General features: G+C 33.7%; 1 protein-coding gene across 1 annotated transcript; it reads left to right on the top strand.

The window, feature by feature from the left end:
• The first annotated feature begins 15,110 nt into the window (after positions 1–15,110).
• On the top strand, positions 15,111–16,685 carry LOC131177882 (spindle assembly checkpoint component MAD1-like). The gene has a single exon (XM_058143049.1). It carries the CDS (start codon positions 15,111–15,113, stop codon positions 16,683–16,685), a length of 1,575 nt encoding a protein of 524 aa, XP_057999032.1.
• Positions 16,686–19,506: the final 2,821 nt, after the last annotated feature.

The following is a 19,506-nucleotide window of genomic DNA, read 5'->3' as shown; positions in this document are numbered from 1 at the left end:
TTGAGATGTGTTGGAAGTGTTGGAAGTGAGTTTGAATTCGGATTGAAAATGGTCATGCTGTAGGCAGCATGACCAAGGTCCCTTTGAGGGACCAAAACTGAAAATTTACAAGTCCAATTGGTATTAGACTAATTGGGAATGAAAATAGACACAAAATGGAACATTTTTCATTTAGGAATCATGCCCAAAAAGTGACCATAGCCTAGTGAACAAATTGACCAAATCCGGATTTTTGCAGTCTGACATGTAAAAAAATGACTAAATAAACAGTATTTATTCATTTGGCCATAACTTGGGCTAGGTAGGTCTAAATGACATAAAATTTTACCAGTGGATAGCTGAGATATAGACCTAGAACTTTTATGAAGAACACAAACCCAAATTATGCCCTTAACCAAGTCATTTGGCCACCCAAAGTTGGTGACCTAAAACTGCCAAAACCAGTTTGGTGCCCAAAAATCTGGGTTAAGTCCAATTCGTCAGCCATGATTCAAATGGCTATAACTTGAGCTACAAAACTCCAATTGGAGTGATTCAAAAAGGAGAATAAAATTAAGACAATAGGGAACATTTTCTATGAAGAAAATTTTTCCAAATTCTAACAGCAAAATGACCAATGGAACAGTGCAACCTAAGACAGCAAAACTGAAAATTTGGAATTTTGCCTGAAAGACCTAAGTTTTGAGAAAATGACCAAAACCAACAAATTTAGTAACCAAAATGTGGTATGTGGGTGAAGTTGGAATTCCCATACCTATTAAGCCTTAGAAAGTCAACAAATTGACTTGAATAGTATAGTAAATAGTAACCTCGAAACACAAATTTTAAAGAACGTCAAGTGTAGCATATATAAGCTAAATAAAAGTGAATTTGAATTTATTTTTGGATTTATGCTAAGTTATAGTACTGAAATACTGTGAAACTGTGTGTTTCAGATGAAAAAGGCTCGGAAAGTCTAAGAGACTGAGTCAAGGCCTAGAGGCGGCCCACGTTAGGTTTGTGTACAATAAACTCTATTTCAGCATTTTATCATTGAAAAATTGATTTAGTATGCATTATGAGTTTAAGAACTTTTGTGTTGCCACTTTGTGATGAGATTATAACTTTGGAAATTGATTTAATTTTTGTATACAATATTTGAATAAAATGTTTGAAGTGGATTTTTTATTCACACTTAGCATGACAATGCCTTATTATTCCTCCTCCATTTATGGGGTTGAGATCGATTATTTTCCTCCCTCTCTGGTTTACCAGTTGAGGTTGTAGATCAGATGAGTACTCATTAGCTAGCTAGCCACCTCCCTCATTGATTTCGATTAGTGGGGTTGTAGATTGCTTTGTCATGGTGTACAACGCCGCATTGATCGGAAATTTTGTGTCATGGCTTAAGTTGTGTATGAATTGGCAACACTGTGTTTATTAAATTATTTGACCCAAAATTTTTTTATAATGAGCTTTGATAATTTGTGAAATGTAATTGTGCAACATTTAAATTGTGTTTTGTCAATGAATGATTTATGTATTGTATTTTAAAATTTTTATTGTGCACCACTGAGTATTTTTATACTCAGCGATAGCTTATTTTGCTGTCGCAGATAAGAGCAAGGAGAAAGCAGCAGAGTGAACTGCTATTGATATTGAGGACTTCACTGATCCTTTTTGTACGGGTATTTATTTATACCCTTGTAATTAATTGATGTAAATATTGTAATGTTTATGTATCAATGTAAAGTAGAGCAGTTGTATAATAAATTGTAATAATATTATTTTTATATTTAATATCTGTAAATTAAACTTGTGATTGTAAATTAGCTTTATTAAATGAAATATTTTGAGATGACAAACTGGGATTAAATTGTGGAATTATTTTGAAGTGGAATTGACTGGAGTTATGTTGAATTGAGATTATTTGGAGGTTGGGAGTTGTGGAAAAAATTATTGGAAGTGTTTTTACAGGTTTTTGAAGAACTGTTTTCTTCAAATACAGACGGCACTGTGTCGAAATTTTTATAAAATTCGCGAAAGAATAAAATGGACAAAAATTTTTACTAATTTTGAGACTTCAATTAAATGTTTTTAATTCCTACCAACACGCTCACCACTTCCCAAATGTAAGAAAATGGTTTTAAAATACCTTGTAGTGTACTTAATGAATTATCGGCAAGTGAAGTTTGGTAGTTCATTAGGTATTCTACGGGATCATGTTATGTCTTACAGAGGGGTAAGGTGTGACACTCCACCTAAGAATGAGGGTATTAGAGCACTACCCGCCAACCCTATTATCAAGGAGGGAGTAAACAGAGGTGGAAGGGGAGAATCTTTGAGAGGCCTTAGAAGATCCTTTGAAGTCAGTAGGGAAACTACGCAAGCACTTAGAATGTCTGCAAATGCACGAAGGATTTCTTATGGCTTCTCCTAATAGCATGAGAACCCAGAGCCTTCTGGTGTAGGAAGGATGGGAGAATACGATTTTGAGAAAGGAGGAAATGAGTCAGAGTTCATATCTCCTCCATAGCCAACATTGGAATATGGGTTTGGGTATCAACAACCACAATAGGGGAGTTTTGAAAATCCTAGGTTTGTAGGCTATCCCAATAGGCTATCCTCTACAGCAATACCCTCATAGTTCTTCCACCACTATGGGAACTCAAAATCCCATGGAGAGAGTCACAAGAGAGCAAGTACCACCACCACTCCCTATAGCTCCAACAGTTCCTACATAAGAGACTGGGGCAAGTAGTCAAAGTAAAGCAAAGATGACAGACTACTTAAAGCTGGATGCTTCTAAGTACAAGGAAGGAGATGATCCTTTTAAGTATGTTAGGTGATCAAAATGATAGTTGATGAATTGGACACTAATGATAGTAGGGCCATTCAGATGGCCGATTTTATCTTAAAATGTAAAAAGGTAAAGGAATGGTATAAGTGTTATATTGTTGATAGAGCTGACAGTATGATCCGGTCTCAATTTTAACAGAGTTAATAATTGGGCTTTTCTAAAAAGCTCAAGGGAAGTAAAGGTGGTGGAGTTTGAACATTTAAGGTATACTGCTGATATGAGTGTGGACGAGTATACAGACAAGTTTGTTAAGCTTTTATAGCATATGGGGCAAGAATATGATACAGATAAGAAGAAGGCACATAGGTACTCTCAGAGGTTTCACTCCTAATACTCTTCATTGATTTTAGTTGCAGAAACCTATAGCTTCCATTCCATAGTAGATGCTACAAGAAAGACGAAGGTTGAGGCTATTATTAAAGGGAGTCTGAAGTTAAAAAGTACAAAAGCCGAGCAATCCATAATTCCTAAGACTACTGATACAAGGAGGTTTGATCGCTTAACCCAAATTGTTTCTTCATTCATAACTAAGAAAGATAAAGGAGGGAAGTTTGGCAAAAAGCAAAAAAGGAATAAGTTTTGGAACAGAATCAAGTCAGGCCTTAGAATGGGAGGTAGCTCTTGTTTGGGTTCGAATACCTCTGATTGTGTCAAATGTGAAAAGCCTCATTGAGGAGTTTATAAGTTTGAAACTTCCCAATGTTACAGGTGTGGTCGGGAGGGGCACATGTCTAGCACCCACTAGCTATCATTACTGCTACTAGTTTCATGACTAGCCAGCAATAAGGTTTCTAGATCATCATTCTAAGTAACTCTAAAATGATACTCTTTATTTTCTGATCTTCGAGCATGACACTCTCTGCTATAATGGCCATATTTTTTGTAGTTATGGCACTGGATATGCAACTTGCATTCAGATTGATAATGACCATGCTCATTGCATTTATAGTATTGAATATTATATTTGTTCTGAGAAGATTCATCACCTCTTGCTCCTTGTCAACTAGTGGTTCTGAAATTTCTAGCTCCTCTACCTCTGTTGTTTATGTAATAACCTGAATTTTAAAATATAAATTTATATTTTTATTATAGTATTTGAACATTATTTTAATAGTAACTAATTTGTAATCTTCTAATACTTTATATATATATATATATATATATATATATATATATATATATATATATATATATATTAATGTTATTTCTAAACATATTTTATGAATTATTTAATAGTCCAATTTTAATTTAAATGATTAGTTTTAAAGATTAATATTAAATCAAATAACAAAGTATATTATTTCATTATTGTTAACTTTGGTTCTAAGATTTGATTTAGTAGTAGTTGTTGTTGTTGTTGTTGTTGTTGTTGTTGTTGTTGTTGTTGTTGTTGTTGTTGTTGTTATTATTATATTTTATGAATTATTTAATATTCCAATTTTAATTTAAATGATTAGTTTTAAAGATTAATATTAAATCAAATAACAAAGTATATTATTTCATTAGTTTTCACCTTGTTTTGAGCTAGTTGTTTAGTTTATAATATATTTTTGGCTTAGAAAAATTAAGTAAAATTAATTTAATTAATACAAGAATGATGTAAAGGACCTCCATCAATATTTTAAAAATTTTTAAAGCATTGAAAATAATTAATTTAGATTATAAAGGAGCTAGGGACCTAAGCTGGAGTTTGGACGATTGAACTTAGATTAGGTTACTTGTAGGCCCCTGATGGACATTATAATTGTTGTTGTGAGCCTGAAGCACTGCATATTGTTGTTTTTATATTTTTCATGAGGGGATTAATTCCAGTTATAAGGGAGACTATGTCAAAATTTCGCAAAACTTTAGAAATTATTCTTGTTTTTTTAATTAAATTAATTAGTTAATTCTATTAGTAAATTTGATAGATGTCAATATGTCTGTATAGGTGATCGGTGCCAGCTAGTCTTTCTCTCCAACCAGACGAGCAACAATTGAGTCCACCAGTCTATGACTTAGATATTGATTACTTTTGTAATTTCAATATTAATTATATTTATAACATGTTTATGCATTTTATAAATATTTAATTATGCACATAAATAGTTAATATATTAGGGGCATTTCGGTTGCTACATATTTAATTATTGTTTTGTTTGTGATTACCACCCTGAGGATAATTTGGAGCTAGGTATGATATTTATATATGGTATATATGGATATAAATTGGACGGGTAGTCACTGCTTAAACTAGTCTCACTGGATCTCGATCCTTATGAATATAAAAAGTCAGGATGAGGCAAGGCTTTGAGTTGATCTTGTTTGCCCTCACACTTGGATTTAAGTGAAAGTCCAGCTTGAGTTGAGCTCGCTGGCAAGATTTGTATTGAGAGAGCTGTATAGGGGATTAGCTCCCATATTTATGTATTGATGTGATAAATTGGGTGTAAAAGTAGCTCTAAATTATCTTCTCGTGAGAATATTAAGTGAATTATTTGTTATATGTATTGGATGTGCATTTCATGATAGGGTTGCACTAGTTGTAGGTAGTTATAAAAGTTGCATTTGTAATCAATATCTAAACTTACTGAGCCAAATGCTCATTCCTGTTCAATATATTTTTCCCAGGTTACAAGAGGAGCATTCTTTCCTATAGAGTCTACCTTGTATTTTCCTTCTCAAGTTGTGGTGATGTTAGTAGTTCTATTATATTTAATTATGTATTTATTTTATTTTATTCTTAAAACTCTACTATGACAGTAATAAATAATTTATTATTTGGAAAAGAGAAATGGTATTTAATAAATTAAATGTGATGGATATTAGCATTGAGCTAGGCTCCCCATATTATTGTAATATGTTTAGGTTGAGTTGGACTCCCCAAGTTTGAGAAATAACATTTTATATTATTTTATTTTTGTGTATTGACCCTTGACTTAGGGTTTGGTTATGGGTTAGTAAACAAAAGGATTACTACAGTCTTCATGGGCTTTAAGTCGGCTTAAGACCTAGAGCCAATCCGACCCATGGAATCAAGTAGTGACAAATATGGTATCAGAGCTTGGGCTCCAAATTCATAGGAAAGTGTACCTAGAGTTGTCACAAGCGGACTATAGGATCCTGTTTCATCTTCTTCTGTAATTTCTTATTTTTAGATTTTACATTTTTCCTTGAGTAGTGTAAGAGTACTTCAGTTTAGTGTCTTGGTTTTCATGGAATACTTAGTGATGTGAGTTTGAGCTAACAAACATGTTAAAGACTACCTTAGGGATACGTACTCCAAGGAATGTCGTGTTTTAATTAGTATAGGGCTAAGAGGCATGCCTATCTAGTGCAAGGCACATGTGCATAAAGATGAGTTGTAGTAGTATAGCTACCTTAGATGGGGGTAAGGCTACCACTACTAGCAGTCATTAGTGGATAGCCCAGTCAAAGTAAATTTATGGCATTAATGAGTTAAAGGGAAATAAGAGGTTAGGAAATCTAGTATGTTGGCATGTACTATAGTGACTTATGCAATATTCTCGATGCCTGTTCTGTAAGATGTAGATTACAATACCGATATGTGATTATTATGTAGAGCTGCGTGCATCCCCGTGGTGTTCCATGATGAGGGCATTTGCAGACACCTTCTATTTGGTATAATTATGCCAGAACAGAGTTCTATTTCTATAGAGGACTTTGGAATTCCACTTATGGGCTAAACCCTTAAGCTAGAGTATCAAAGATCATAGTTAACTAATAACTAGATTCAGTGACTCAGTTACCCCACATGGGCTAGAGTTATAACATAAGTTGGCATGGGATTAGATGTTTAGTATGGTTGTAATGTAAGGATGCCACCTATTAAGTGAGATCCATTGGTCTTCAGTGTGGGACCTTAGACAATTTTGAGCATTATGATGGGCATTTTGCCTAAAGTTTAGTAAGAATAGTACATCCTTTGTGGCAATATGGCAGACGTCATACCTCTTTTGCAATTAGTTATGCTGCAAGGTATAGCCTTAACTTTTTAAGAGAGACAAAAGGTTACAACTAGTGTTGGTGCTATAAGGTGTCATAGGAAGTTGTTAGTTCAGGTACCCTAAAGAGGGTACAAGTCCCACTATGGGAATCATAAATAATAAGATCATGATGTATGCAAAGCTTTTGAGTTAATGATGGGTTCGGGTACCTAGTACCTTAAGTTTTGACTAATTGAGTGGAAATGGGAAAACAGAATCCCTACAGGTCCCCTCTTCGAGGTAGTAGAGGGTAGCCTATAGCCTAAAAGATAGGAACAGAAATCTCACAATGAATGCATGGCTGTTATTTCCTTGAGTTTCTTCTCAACTTCTTATTACTCAATATAAGAGTATACTCTAAGCAGAAAAAAGAGAAAAGGGCAATGAGTCAGCATAGTACTAGTAGATAGAAGAAGTGCAAAAAATGAGAGTTAGCACAGTTTGTTTAGATGTAGCAGGAGAGATCATCCGAAGGCTAGTGGCAGCATTAATAGGAGTGGTTGGAGGACCAATTTTGAGTAGTATAGAGTTGTAGATGACTTGACAAAGACACTATAAGGTATAATTATCTAGCATAGCTGTCTAGTTAGATATTGAGGATAGAGCTAAGGAATATTACAGTCAAAGTTCTATTATGGGTATGATAAAAGGGATAGATTAAAAAACAACTGAAAGGCCTAAAATAGGGCAAGATGAGGAAAAACAGGGTCAAATTCAGAGAAGGCAAAGTGTTGTTATAGGAAAGGTAAACGAGATTAACTAAAAAGTAAGGATAGAAAGCTTAGAATAGGACCACATTAGTGAGAATGTTTGTTAGGTATCAAACCCGTAAGTGCAAAACTCAGAGTAGGTCATGATTGGTGCAATATTAGGAACCATAACATGGAGCTTAGAGTTATAGGATTTGGGTTAGACTTTGTTAGCTTTCTGTCTCCAAGTGGCATAAGGGGCAATGGGACAAAATCCCTTTAGCTTGTTGATAGTATGAGGAAAGCTAGGCGAGGTATGGAACAAAAGCAAGTAGCAGTAAGAGGGTGTGCAATGGTAACTGAACTATTTTATCGGATAGAGAAGCAAAGTCAGCAAGTAGTAAGTGGAAAAAAAAAACTTAATGGATTCAAATATGCCTTATGAGAGAAAAGAATGAGGGACAATGGCCCAGAGGCTTAATGTTAGAGTTCAAAATGGTGAGACATAGAGTATGTAATTGGGATTTAGGCAAGCATTTTCAGTGTGACGAACAGGGTAACTTTGCAAAGAAATATAAGTGACAGTATAATAATAGGTAACAGAACAATAGTAAAGGGTAAGACGAGTATAGATGTCACTCATAAGTTACTAGGAAGTATAACGTTCAGAGGAATAATTATTGTTAAGATTAGAGTTAGTTCTCGAAGAATCTATCAGTGAAAGGTAACCTCTAGAATATAGCAGAGTATAAGGGACACAAGACAAATGATGATAATATGGAAGATGAATAGAGTATAAGTAGAGATAATATATTACAACATGATATGTCAAGTGGGACAATAGTATAACCAAGGGTAGGTGCATCTGATATCTTATAAAGAGCACAATAATTGCAAAGAGATGATGAAATTTATAGAGGAGGATCAAGAGATATCAGTAAATTTAAGGTTGAAGTTTTGAAAGCAATGAGCAGTTGATGTGACTATATCAAGGAGAATGAACTTGTAAAGTATCTAGTCAGAGATTGTGGCAAAACACGCATTTACCATTACAATTTCCTACAACAAGTAATAGGGAACGATAATATTTTAATGGTCATATTGGGGAAAGTGATTTAGGAAGAATCATCCATGGTGAATTGCCTGTGTTTCATAATATGAATAATAAGTTAGTACCATAGTGCGATACCATATAAAGGATGTGCTACTAAGAGCTAATTGCAGAGTTAGAATTCCAGAGGTAATAGAGCTAGCAATCATTCTAGGACTAAGAAATAAAAAGAAGGTTAAAGTTAATGCTGATGGGATGGATATCTTTAAGGGAAGAGGCTTAAGTGTGAGAAAGGACAAGGTTGAAGATAGATAAGATGGACCACTAAGTACTATTGCAGTACAATTGTTAGTGAAGATATCAATAGCAGCAAAAATAGGAAAGAAAGAGCAATGAGAATGAAGGACTAGAAAAAGGCTCGGGAATAGTGGGTTACTTAAGATGGATAGGAGTTTGTACAAGGACCTTGTTAGTGACAGAAGTGGGAAGTTCACAATATCATGGATTAAGAAGTACGGCGCTAAGAGCATTGAGAAAGGTCTTACTAAAGCTCCAATGGCTAACAAGATCAACAATGATCTCGAGTAAGGTGCATGCAAAGGTAGTTATTTTAAAAGGGTGTTTCTTGAGACATTGTAAAGCAATTAGTACGAGTCACTTTTGCACACCACAAAGATTGGTAATAGAAGGGAACAGATACTAGATCTTCAAGCTACTACATTAGAGTGCAGTGGAAGAATAAAGAGTACTAGATATGTCAAAAAAAGATTAAGGAGTGATTTGAGGTAAGAGTTTCACTACTAGAGGACGATGATGGCTAAGGTGATACAACAAAGTTAGAGAATAGTAGAACAAGTTCGATAGCATAAGTAGAGCTCGAGGAGCAATGACCAACCACCTTCTTTTGCTTAGCCCTTTTAGCTTAAAATTTAGGGATGAATTTTTTTAAGGGAGAAGAATGTAATAACCTGAATTTTAAAATATAAATTTTATATTTTTTTATAGCATTTAAATATTATTTTAATATTATCTAACTAATTTATAATCTTGTAATTTTTTCATATATATATATATATATAATGTTATTTCTAAACATATTTTTTGAATTTTTTAATAGTCCAATTTTAATTTAAATGATTAGTTTTAAAGATTATTATTAAATCAAATAACAAATTATATTATTTCATTATTGTTAACTTTGGTTTTCAGATTTGATTTAGTTGTTATTTATTTAATGATGATGATGATGATGATGATGATGATGATGATGATGATGATGATGATGATGATGATGATTATTATTATTATTATTATTATTATTATTATTATTATTATTATTATTATATGTTTTTATTATTTAATTATAAATATTATTATATTTTGGGTTCAATTGAAAAGATTTTAGGACTTGTTTGAAAAGTTTTAAGAAGTTTAGGGTTTTTGTAGGTAATCAAAAAATCAGATTTTTTTTTGAAACCCAGCTACCCCTCCACCCCTTATGCCATTTCTCCCCATCTTCCCCTCTCTCGCTTTCTTTCCTTTTTTCGGTGACCACCCTCCCAACTAACGAAGACTGGCAAGACCCAGGCCACTCAGCACTATCCGGCAACACAACAGGAGCAAGGTTGACGACTGGAGGTGGTGTTTTTTGGTGGTCTCAAAGAGAGAGAGAGAGAGAGAGAGAGAGAGAGAGAGAGAGAGAGAGAGAGAGACTTCTAGCATCCTTTTTTCGATGATCTACACATCAATCTGAAACTGGTGTTCGACTCCCCTTCCTCCATGCTTTCTTTTTTTACTAACCATGCTCAGAATGGTGGTGTTTCCAGTAAGGTGGAAGAGAGAGAAAACAATCACTTTTATGGTCATTTTCTAGAAAATTTGGCCCTCGGATTAGCGATCCGAGACCACTAATGAACTCAGCGTGTCAAGACTTTCGAGACGGGACAAACCTTGCTCCAATCGAACACCGTTTGGAAAAGGCAATCATCGAACTATCTAGATCGCTTGGTGAGATTTTCGAGTTATTCGATGCCTGTAAATTAAATATAATTACACGATAATTATTAATAATTTATGAGTTTCTTTTAGGTGCAATCAGATCAATAATGGCTCATTGGACTCAGAACTTAGCTTTTAGCCTGGTTTAGGTGTCCAGCAGGCTGTCTAGGAAAGAGATCATAGTTATAGTTAATCTTAAGGTTTTCAGACATTCCAGATGCATTCTAGAGAGCAGAATTTGCAAAGATATTCCCTAATTCAATTTATGTAGTTTTCACCTTGTTTTGAGCTAGCTGTTTAGTCTGTAAAATATTTCTGGCTTAGAAAAATTAAGTGAAATAAATTTTAACAAGGACGATGTAAAGGACCTATAAGAATATTTTTAAAACTTTTGAAGTGCTGGAAATAATGAATTTGGACTGTAGAGGAGTTAGGGACCTAAGCTAGAGTTTGGATGATTGGACTTAGATTTGGTTCTTTGTAGGCCCTTATTGGGCATTATAATTATTATTGTGGGCCTAAGACCTTGTGTGTTGCTATTTTTGAGTTTTTTTTGGCAGGGGGTTAGGTGCAATTATAAGAGAGACTCCACCAAAATTTCAACAAGACCTTAGAAATTATTCTTGCTTCTTTAATTAAATTAATTAGTTAATTTTGTTAGTAAATTTGATAGATGTCAATGTGTCTATGTAGGTGATCGATGCCTTCAAGTCTTTCTTCTCTCCAACCGGACTAGCTGCAATCGGGTTGATTAGTTTGTGAGTTAGATATTGATTACTTTTATAATTTCAATATCAATTATATTTCCAACATATTTATGCATTTTATAAGTATTTAATTATGCACATAAAAATTTAATATATTAAGGGCATTTTAGTTTCTGCATATTTAATTATTGTTATTTTTTTTTATTGTTGCCCTTAAGATAATTTAGAGCTAGGTGTATTATTTATATATGGTATATATGGATATGGATTTAACAGGCAGTCACGACTTGAGTTAGTTTCGCTAGAACCTGGTCCTTATAGATATAGAAAGTCAGGGTGAGGCACGGTTTTGAGTTGATCTCATTGAGCCCCGTAATTGGATTTAAGCGAAAGTCCAGCTTGAGTTGAGCTCGTTGGTGGGATTTAGATTGAGAGAGCTGTATAGGGGATCAGCTCCCATATTTATGTATTGATGTGATACACTGAGTGTGTGTGAATAGCTCTACATTATCTTCTCGTGCGAATATTGAGTGAATTATTTGTTATATGTGTTGGATGTACATTTCATGGTATGGGTGCACTAGTTATTGGCAGTTATAAAAATTGTATTTGTAATCAATATCTAAACTCACTGAGTCAAACACTCACTCTTGTTCAATATATTTTTCTTAGGTTACAGGAGGAGCATTCTTTCCTATAGAATCTAACTTGTATTTTGCTTTACAAGTTGTGGTGATGCTAGTAGTTGTATTATATTTAATTATGTATTTATTTTATTTTATTGTTAGAAATGCATTATGACTGTAATAAAAAAATGAATTATTTGGATATGAGAAATGTATTTAATGAATTAAATGTGATAGATATTAAGATTAAGCTGGGCTTCCCATATTGTTATGCTATGTTTGGTTTGAGTTGGACTCCCTAAGTTTGAGAAATAATATTTTATATTATTTTATTTTTGTGTATTGGCCCTTGACTTTGGGTTTGGTTATAAGTTAGTAAACAAAAAGCCTTACTACGGTGGTCGAAGGCTTTAAGCCAACCCATGACCTAGTTTCTGTCTAACCCGTGAAATCAGGTAGTGACAAATGTAGTATTATAGCTTAGGCTCCAAATTCATGAGAAAGTGTGCACCTAGAGTTGTCACAAGCAGAGTATAGGATCCTGTTTCATCTTCTTCTATAATTTCTTGTTTCTATATTTCGCATTTTTTGTAGTGTAAGAGTGCTCTAATTTCATATTTCGATTTTCATGGAATACTTGGTGATGTGAGTTTGAGCTAACAGACCTATTAAAGACTACCTTATTGATATGTACTCCAAAGAATGTTATGTTTCAATTAGTATAGGAACTAAGAGGCATGCCTATCTAGTGTAAGGCATATGTGCATAAAAGTGAGATATGGCAGTATAGCTGCCTTAGATGGTGATAAGAGTACCACTGCTAATAGTCATTAGTGGATAGCCTAGTCAGAGTAAATTTATGGTATCAGTGAGTTAAAGGGAGACAAGAGGTTGGGAAACCTAGTCTGTTAGGATGTACCATAGTGACCTATGCAATGTTCTCGATGCCTATTTTGTAAGATACAGATTACAGTACTGACATGTGTTTCGCTATTTTGCAATTACCGCAAGTGCACGTATCGCTAACAAGTAATAAAATGATAAGTAGAGTATCATTCCCACGAGGAATTTTATTTAGCAAGTACCAATCTACAAAGAAATCTTGACTGTCTAGGCTATTGAATACTTAGGGAATGAAGTTTGTTAACTTTAAACACTAAAATGGTAAACTTAAAATGAAATGATTTATTTGAAGCAATTCTGGAATTAAGATTTCACACTTGAATCATACTAGGGATGTTATCTCGTTTATTTACTGAATTGAGGATCGTTTTCCCTGATGGAAATCAGTCCTAAGCTATCCTAAATCCTCTCTCAAGGCATCTAGGGTGTATTCTAATTAACTCGAACCCTACTCTCGTGGTGATCAAATCAATTAAAATCCTTTAAAACCTTTGACCAATTTTTTTGGGTTCCACAAAGGTATCAGCGTATGTCTAGGTCAAAATTTCTAGGTTTAAGATCTTGATTTTCTAATGTTAATCTTCACTTTTCAGTCCTTCAATTAACATCTACAATCATAACTAAGTGGGTACCAACACATAGCATGTATTAAGATCACAAGAAATTAAATCAAGAAACAAATCTCAAATCCAATAAATAAAACTCAGTGTTCATCCATAATAATAATTACAAGAGCTACTCTCCCAAATTCAAAATAAGAAAACTACTCACTCATGGTGAGTTCTGCAAATGTCATTGTAGGCCCTGTAAGCTATAATGAGCTTGATTTTACTGATAATAAAACTTAATGAAATATACATTAACCCTTTGTGCATAAGTATTTGAAGTGATTTTATAGGTCATGATATGCAAAGACATTGATGGAAGGACTATTCTATTGACATGGCTGATATAAAAGGAGTTTATCATCTTGTATAACACAAGACGAATCAAAGTCCATGAAGAAATAGGATAGAAATTAAGTTCTTAGGTCCATTGTACATGATTGGAGAATTTATGCTATTTAAGACCTAAAATCAATTTTGTTTTTAGATTCAAGAGTTTAAAAAGTGTTTTTATATCATTTCTAAGGTTTTTGAATGGTCAAAATAATTTTTACAACCTTTCTTCAAAAACTCAAAATTTCAAATTTTAAGTCAGACAGTAGCGAAATTAGTTAACCCGTTGCGAAAATTAGTTAACTAGTTTTGATGTCTAAAATTCTCTGTCTTACAAAACTAGTTAATCGGTGAAAATTTTAGTTAACTATTTTTATGATCTGACCTGACTCAACTCTGCTGCACGACTTTCTAAGTAATAACGGCTAGTTTTTTGAAAATTAAAGAGCCGTTAGACACACTCTCCAGCATACGTTTTTTGCAATGAAAAGCACCTATAAAAGGCATCATTTACTACAATTCTCACTAATGAAAGTGCTCTTATTCATAGTGAATTTATTGTGGTATTTTTGAAGCTTTCATTCAAATACTCTTGAGCTTGAGTGGCAAATCTTCTCTCTCAATCTTTTAGCATTAAATTCTGTATTTGAGAGTTATTGAGAGTGATTTCTTCTACACCAAAACCTATTTAAGGTTGTGTAAGTGTGAGGACACACTTGTGGAAGGTTTTCAAGCACCTTGTGAAGCTTGTGGGAGGTTTTCAAGCACCTTGTGAAGCTTGTGGTCTTTTGTGGGAAGCAAAGATGTTGTAAAGGCCCTCAAGCACCTGGGAAGTTTGCTGAGATTGTAAAGGCTTTGAATCTTGCCTGTTGAAAAGATCAAATAGTGGAGTGACTCTCAAAGTGGGACTTTGGGAAGAGTGGATGTAGGCTAAGAGAGCCGAACCACTATAAACATTGTGTTTGATTCTCTTCTTCCCTTAACTCTTTAATTTTCAGCACTTTGATTCTCTGATTATATATTGAATGTGTTGAGAATTTGTTTTATTGAGTTAATACTGAGGTTAAACAATTAAACTTGCAAACTCTGAGTTTTATGTGAGAAAATACACTTGATACTAAGTAATTATTTTGTGTATGAGCTAGTATTTGTGCATAACTTGATTGATTACTTAAATTACATCTTAGGAACAGAGTTATATACATACATAGAAGTGCAAAGCCTCAATTTTTCATTAAGTCTTGAGCAAGGACTGAAAAATTGTCTAAAGTGTCCAATTCACCCCCCTCTTGGTCACTTTCTTTGGGACAACAAATTGGTATCAGTGCTTGTCTCTCTTGCTTGAGGTTTAAATACCTTAGAGAGATCCTACAATGGCTGGCACATCTAACACAGCTGGTATCCCTGTACCTTTAGCTGAAAGACACTCTATCACTAGACCACCTTTGTTTAATGGTTCTAATTATTCTTTCTGGAAAGTGAGGATGAGAAACTTTATTCAATCTGTTGATATTAAAGCATGGCAAAGAATTGTTAAAGGTCCTGAAATTCCATTAGAATTGCATGTTGATGGTTATAGAGAAAAACTAGAAGATGAATATAATGAACTTGATTGGAAGAAAGTTTCTTCAAACGCTAAAGCTTTAAACATTCTTCATTGTGCACTTGATGCAACTGAGTATAATCGTATTTCAGGTTGTACATCTGCAAAAGAAGTGTCGGATAAACTTGAAGTCACATATGAAGGGACTAATCAAGTGAAGGAATCAAAAGCAAATAGGCTTGTTCGGGAATATGAACTATTTGAGATGAAACCTGGAGAAACCATTTCAGAAATGAGCATAAGATTTACTGATCTGGTGAATGTTCTCAAAGCTCTTGAAAAAGAATTCACTGAAGAAGAGTTAGTCAAGAAAGTCTTGAGGTCACTACCTAAATCATGGGAAACAAAAGTTACAGTGATCTTTGATACCAAAGATTTCTCCAAATTCACTTATGATGAGCTTATTGGTTCTCTTATTGCTCATGAAATGCTTTATGATAAGAGCAAGAGCAATGTAGATGATGAAAAGAAAAAGAGAGAAATTGCCTTAAAGTCAAGCCAAGAGGATGAATTAAGGAAAACTATAGCTTTTAAGGCTGCCTCAAGTGACAGCTCCAATAGTTCAAGTGATGAAGATGATCTTGCCATGATTACAAGAAGATTCAAGAAAGCATTCAAAAAGGGAGGTTCGAAATATAAGAAATTCCTAAAGAAGTATTCTCCCAAAGGTGAAACAAGCAAGGATCAAAGTGAGATTAAATGCTTTGAATGCAACAAACCTGGTCACATCAAGCCAAATTGTCCTAAACTGAAAAAGAAGAATTCAAAGGACAAGAGCAAGAAAGCCTTGGTTGCTGGCTGGATGGATAGTGATGATTCCTCAAGTGATAACTCTAGTGACAAAGAGGTTGCACACATTTGTCTCATGGCTCTAGAAGAGGATAAACCAGAAAGTTCCCAACAAAGAGAAATCAACACTGAGGTAAATAATTCTGACTCTCTCTGTATTGAGAATTATGAAGATGCATTTGCCAAATTATATGAAGAATACAAAGTTTATAAGAAAAATTATTCTGCTTTAAACAAAGAAATTGCTTCCTTAAGAGCTGAAAATGATTCTATGAGCATTATTGTACAAGAAAATAAGTTTTATAAAAATCAAATGCTCTTGTTTGATGAGCTGAATAAGGAGTTAGAAGATTCAAAATTTGCTTGTGAAAAACTCATCGAGAAAAATAGGATTTTAGAAACTAAAGTGGAATCTTTGACAAATGATTTAGCTAAATTCACAAATGGCACACAAATTCTTAATACGTTACTTGGTTCTCAAAGATTATCAAATAAAAATCTGGTCTTGGTTATGATGGATTCATGCACTATGGAAAATACAAAAATTTCTTTGTAAAAGCTTCATCTCATTCATTATCAAATGTCATTTGCTTTTATTGTAACCAAAATGGTCATATGGTTAGTCATTGTCCCATAAGGAAAGGTTCCTCAAAAGTAAAAAGGATATGGGTGCCTAAAGGAACAATTCCTAATTTCTCTAACCCTCAAGGACCCAAACTTGCTTGGGTACCTAGGAAATAGTCAATAAATTTCAGGTATGTCTTAGAAGCAAGCAAGAGTATGAACAATGGTATGTTGATAGTGCTTGTTCAAGACACATGACTGGAGACAAAGAAAAATTCTCAAACCTTACCTTGAAAAGTGGTGGACATGTGAGATTTGGGGACAAAGGCAAAGCTTACATCATTGGAATTGGCTCTATTGGGAAAAATCCAAGCATAAAGGATGTCGCATTAGTTGAAGGTTTGAAATTCAATCTCCTTAGTGTAAGTCAATTATGTGATAAAGGTTACAAAGTTATTTTTAATTATACACATTGTGAGATTAGAAGTTTTCATAATGATCAGACATGATTCATTGCACCTAGAAGTGAAAATGTATATTTGCTTGATTTGAATATTATTGAAAATGGAAATGAAAGATGTCTTGTATCTCTTGAAGAAGATAGTTGGTTGTGGCATAGAAGACCTGGTCATGCTAGTATGCATGTGATTTCAAAACTTTTACGATATGACCTTGTTAAAGGGTTGCCAAAAATTAACTTTGAAAAAGATCATGTTTGCAAGCCTTGTTCTCTTGGGAAACAGACCAAAGTTTCTTTCAAATTAAAGAATGTTGTTTCAACATCTAAACCTCTTGAGTTATTACATCTTGATTTGTTTGGTCCTATTACACCTATTAGTCTTGGTGGTAAAGCATATACTTTGGTCATAGTAGATGATTACACTAGGTATACATGGACATATTTTCTTGCATATAAGGATGAAACTTTTAGTGTATTTATATCTTTTTGTAAGAAAGTACAAAGTGAAAAAGGCGTACCCATTTCCTCCATTAGAAGTGATCATGGGAGAGAGTTTGAAAACCAATCTTTTGATGAATTTTGTTCAAACAATGGCATTTTTCATAACTTTTCAGCTCCTAGAACCCCACAACAAAATGGAGTTGTAGAGAGGAAAAATGGAACTTTACAAGAAATGGCAAGAACAATGCTTAGTGAACATAGTCTTCCAAAATACTTTTAGGCAGAAGCCATAAACACTGCTTGCTATATCTTGAATAGAGCAATTATTAGGCCAATCTTAAAGAAAACCTCTTATGAATTATGGAAAGGGAGGAAGCCTAACATTTCTTACTTTCATGCATTTGGTTGTAAGTGTTATATTTTCAACAATAAGAAAGATAACCTCAAAAAGTTTGATGTAAAATCAGATGAAGGTATTTTTCTAGGATATTCAATGCATAACAAAGCTTATAGAGTCTTTAATAGGAGAACTTTGTTAGTTGAGGAAACCATTCATGTTATATTTGATGAAACTAACAACTTCTTGGAAAGAAAGATTGTTTGTGATGATGATGAACTAGGTAAAATTTTTAAAAGAAAAAAGGATGAGACTCAAAAGCAACAAAGTCAAACTATTGAGCCCCAAAGTGCAATTGGGAATGATGTTGACAATAAAGATGCTAATAAGAAAGATCAAGAAGGTGATTAAGAAGTATTGCCCAATATTAAAGAACTCCAAATTGATGAACCACATCATGATGACCTACCTCAATAATGGAGATATCATAGAGATCATCCAAAGGAGGACATAATTGATAGCCCTTCACAAAAGATGATGACAAGAGCTCAACTTCAAAAATACTTTGGTAACGTTGCATTTGTTTCTCAACTTGAACCAAAGTCTTATAATGAAGCTCAAAGTGATGAGAGTTGGATTCTTGCTATGCAAGAAGAACTCAATCAATTTGAGAGAAATAAAGTATGGAAACTTGTTCCTAGACCTAAAAATCATTCTATCATTGGTACCAAGTGGGTTTTTAGGAACAAAATGGATGATAAAGGACATGTCATTAGAAATAATGCTAGATTAGTAGCTCAAGGATATAATCAAGAGGAAGGTATTGATTTTGATGAGACTTTTGCTCCGGTTCTAGAATTGAAGCCATTAGGATGTTGTGTGCATTTTCATGTTATAAAAATTTTATGCTCTATCAAATGGATGTTAAGAGAGCGTTCTTGAATGGTTATATTGATGAAGAAGTTTATGCTGAACAACCACCAGGCTTTAAAAACTATGAATTTCCTAATCATGTTTATAAACTCACTAAGGCTTTATATGGGTTGAAGGAAGCCCCTAGAGCTTGGTATGAGAGGCTTAGTAAGTTTCTTTTAGATAATGGTTTTCAAAGAGGAAAAGTAGACAACACACTCTTCACAAAAACACATAAACATGATATGCTTATCGTTCAAATTTATGTTGATGACATTATTTTTGGTGCTACTAATGCTTCTCTATGCAAAAACTTCTCTAAGATGATGCAAAATGAATTTGAGATAAGCATGATGGGTGAACTTACCTTTTTCCTTGGACTACAAATTAAGCAACTCAATGGTGGCATCTTCATTAATCAATCCAAGTACATCAAAGATATGCTAAAAAAATTCAAGATGGATGATTTGAAGAGTATTGGAACTCCTATGAGCTCCACCATCAAGTTGGAAAAGGATGAAAAAGGTAAAGATGTTGATCAAAAGCTATTTAGAGGCATGATTGGCTCACTTTTATATTTAACTGCATCTAGACCTGACATTCATTTTAGTGTGTGTTTGTGTGCTCGGTTTCAATCATGTCCTAAGGAATCTCATCTAATTG

This window comes from Hevea brasiliensis, chromosome 2 (assembly GCF_030052815.1).
Source record: "Hevea brasiliensis isolate MT/VB/25A 57/8 chromosome 2, ASM3005281v1, whole genome shotgun sequence".
Taxonomy (NCBI): Eukaryota; Viridiplantae; Streptophyta; class Magnoliopsida; order Malpighiales; family Euphorbiaceae; genus Hevea; species Hevea brasiliensis.
This window is presented reverse-complemented; position numbering and strand designations above follow the sequence as displayed.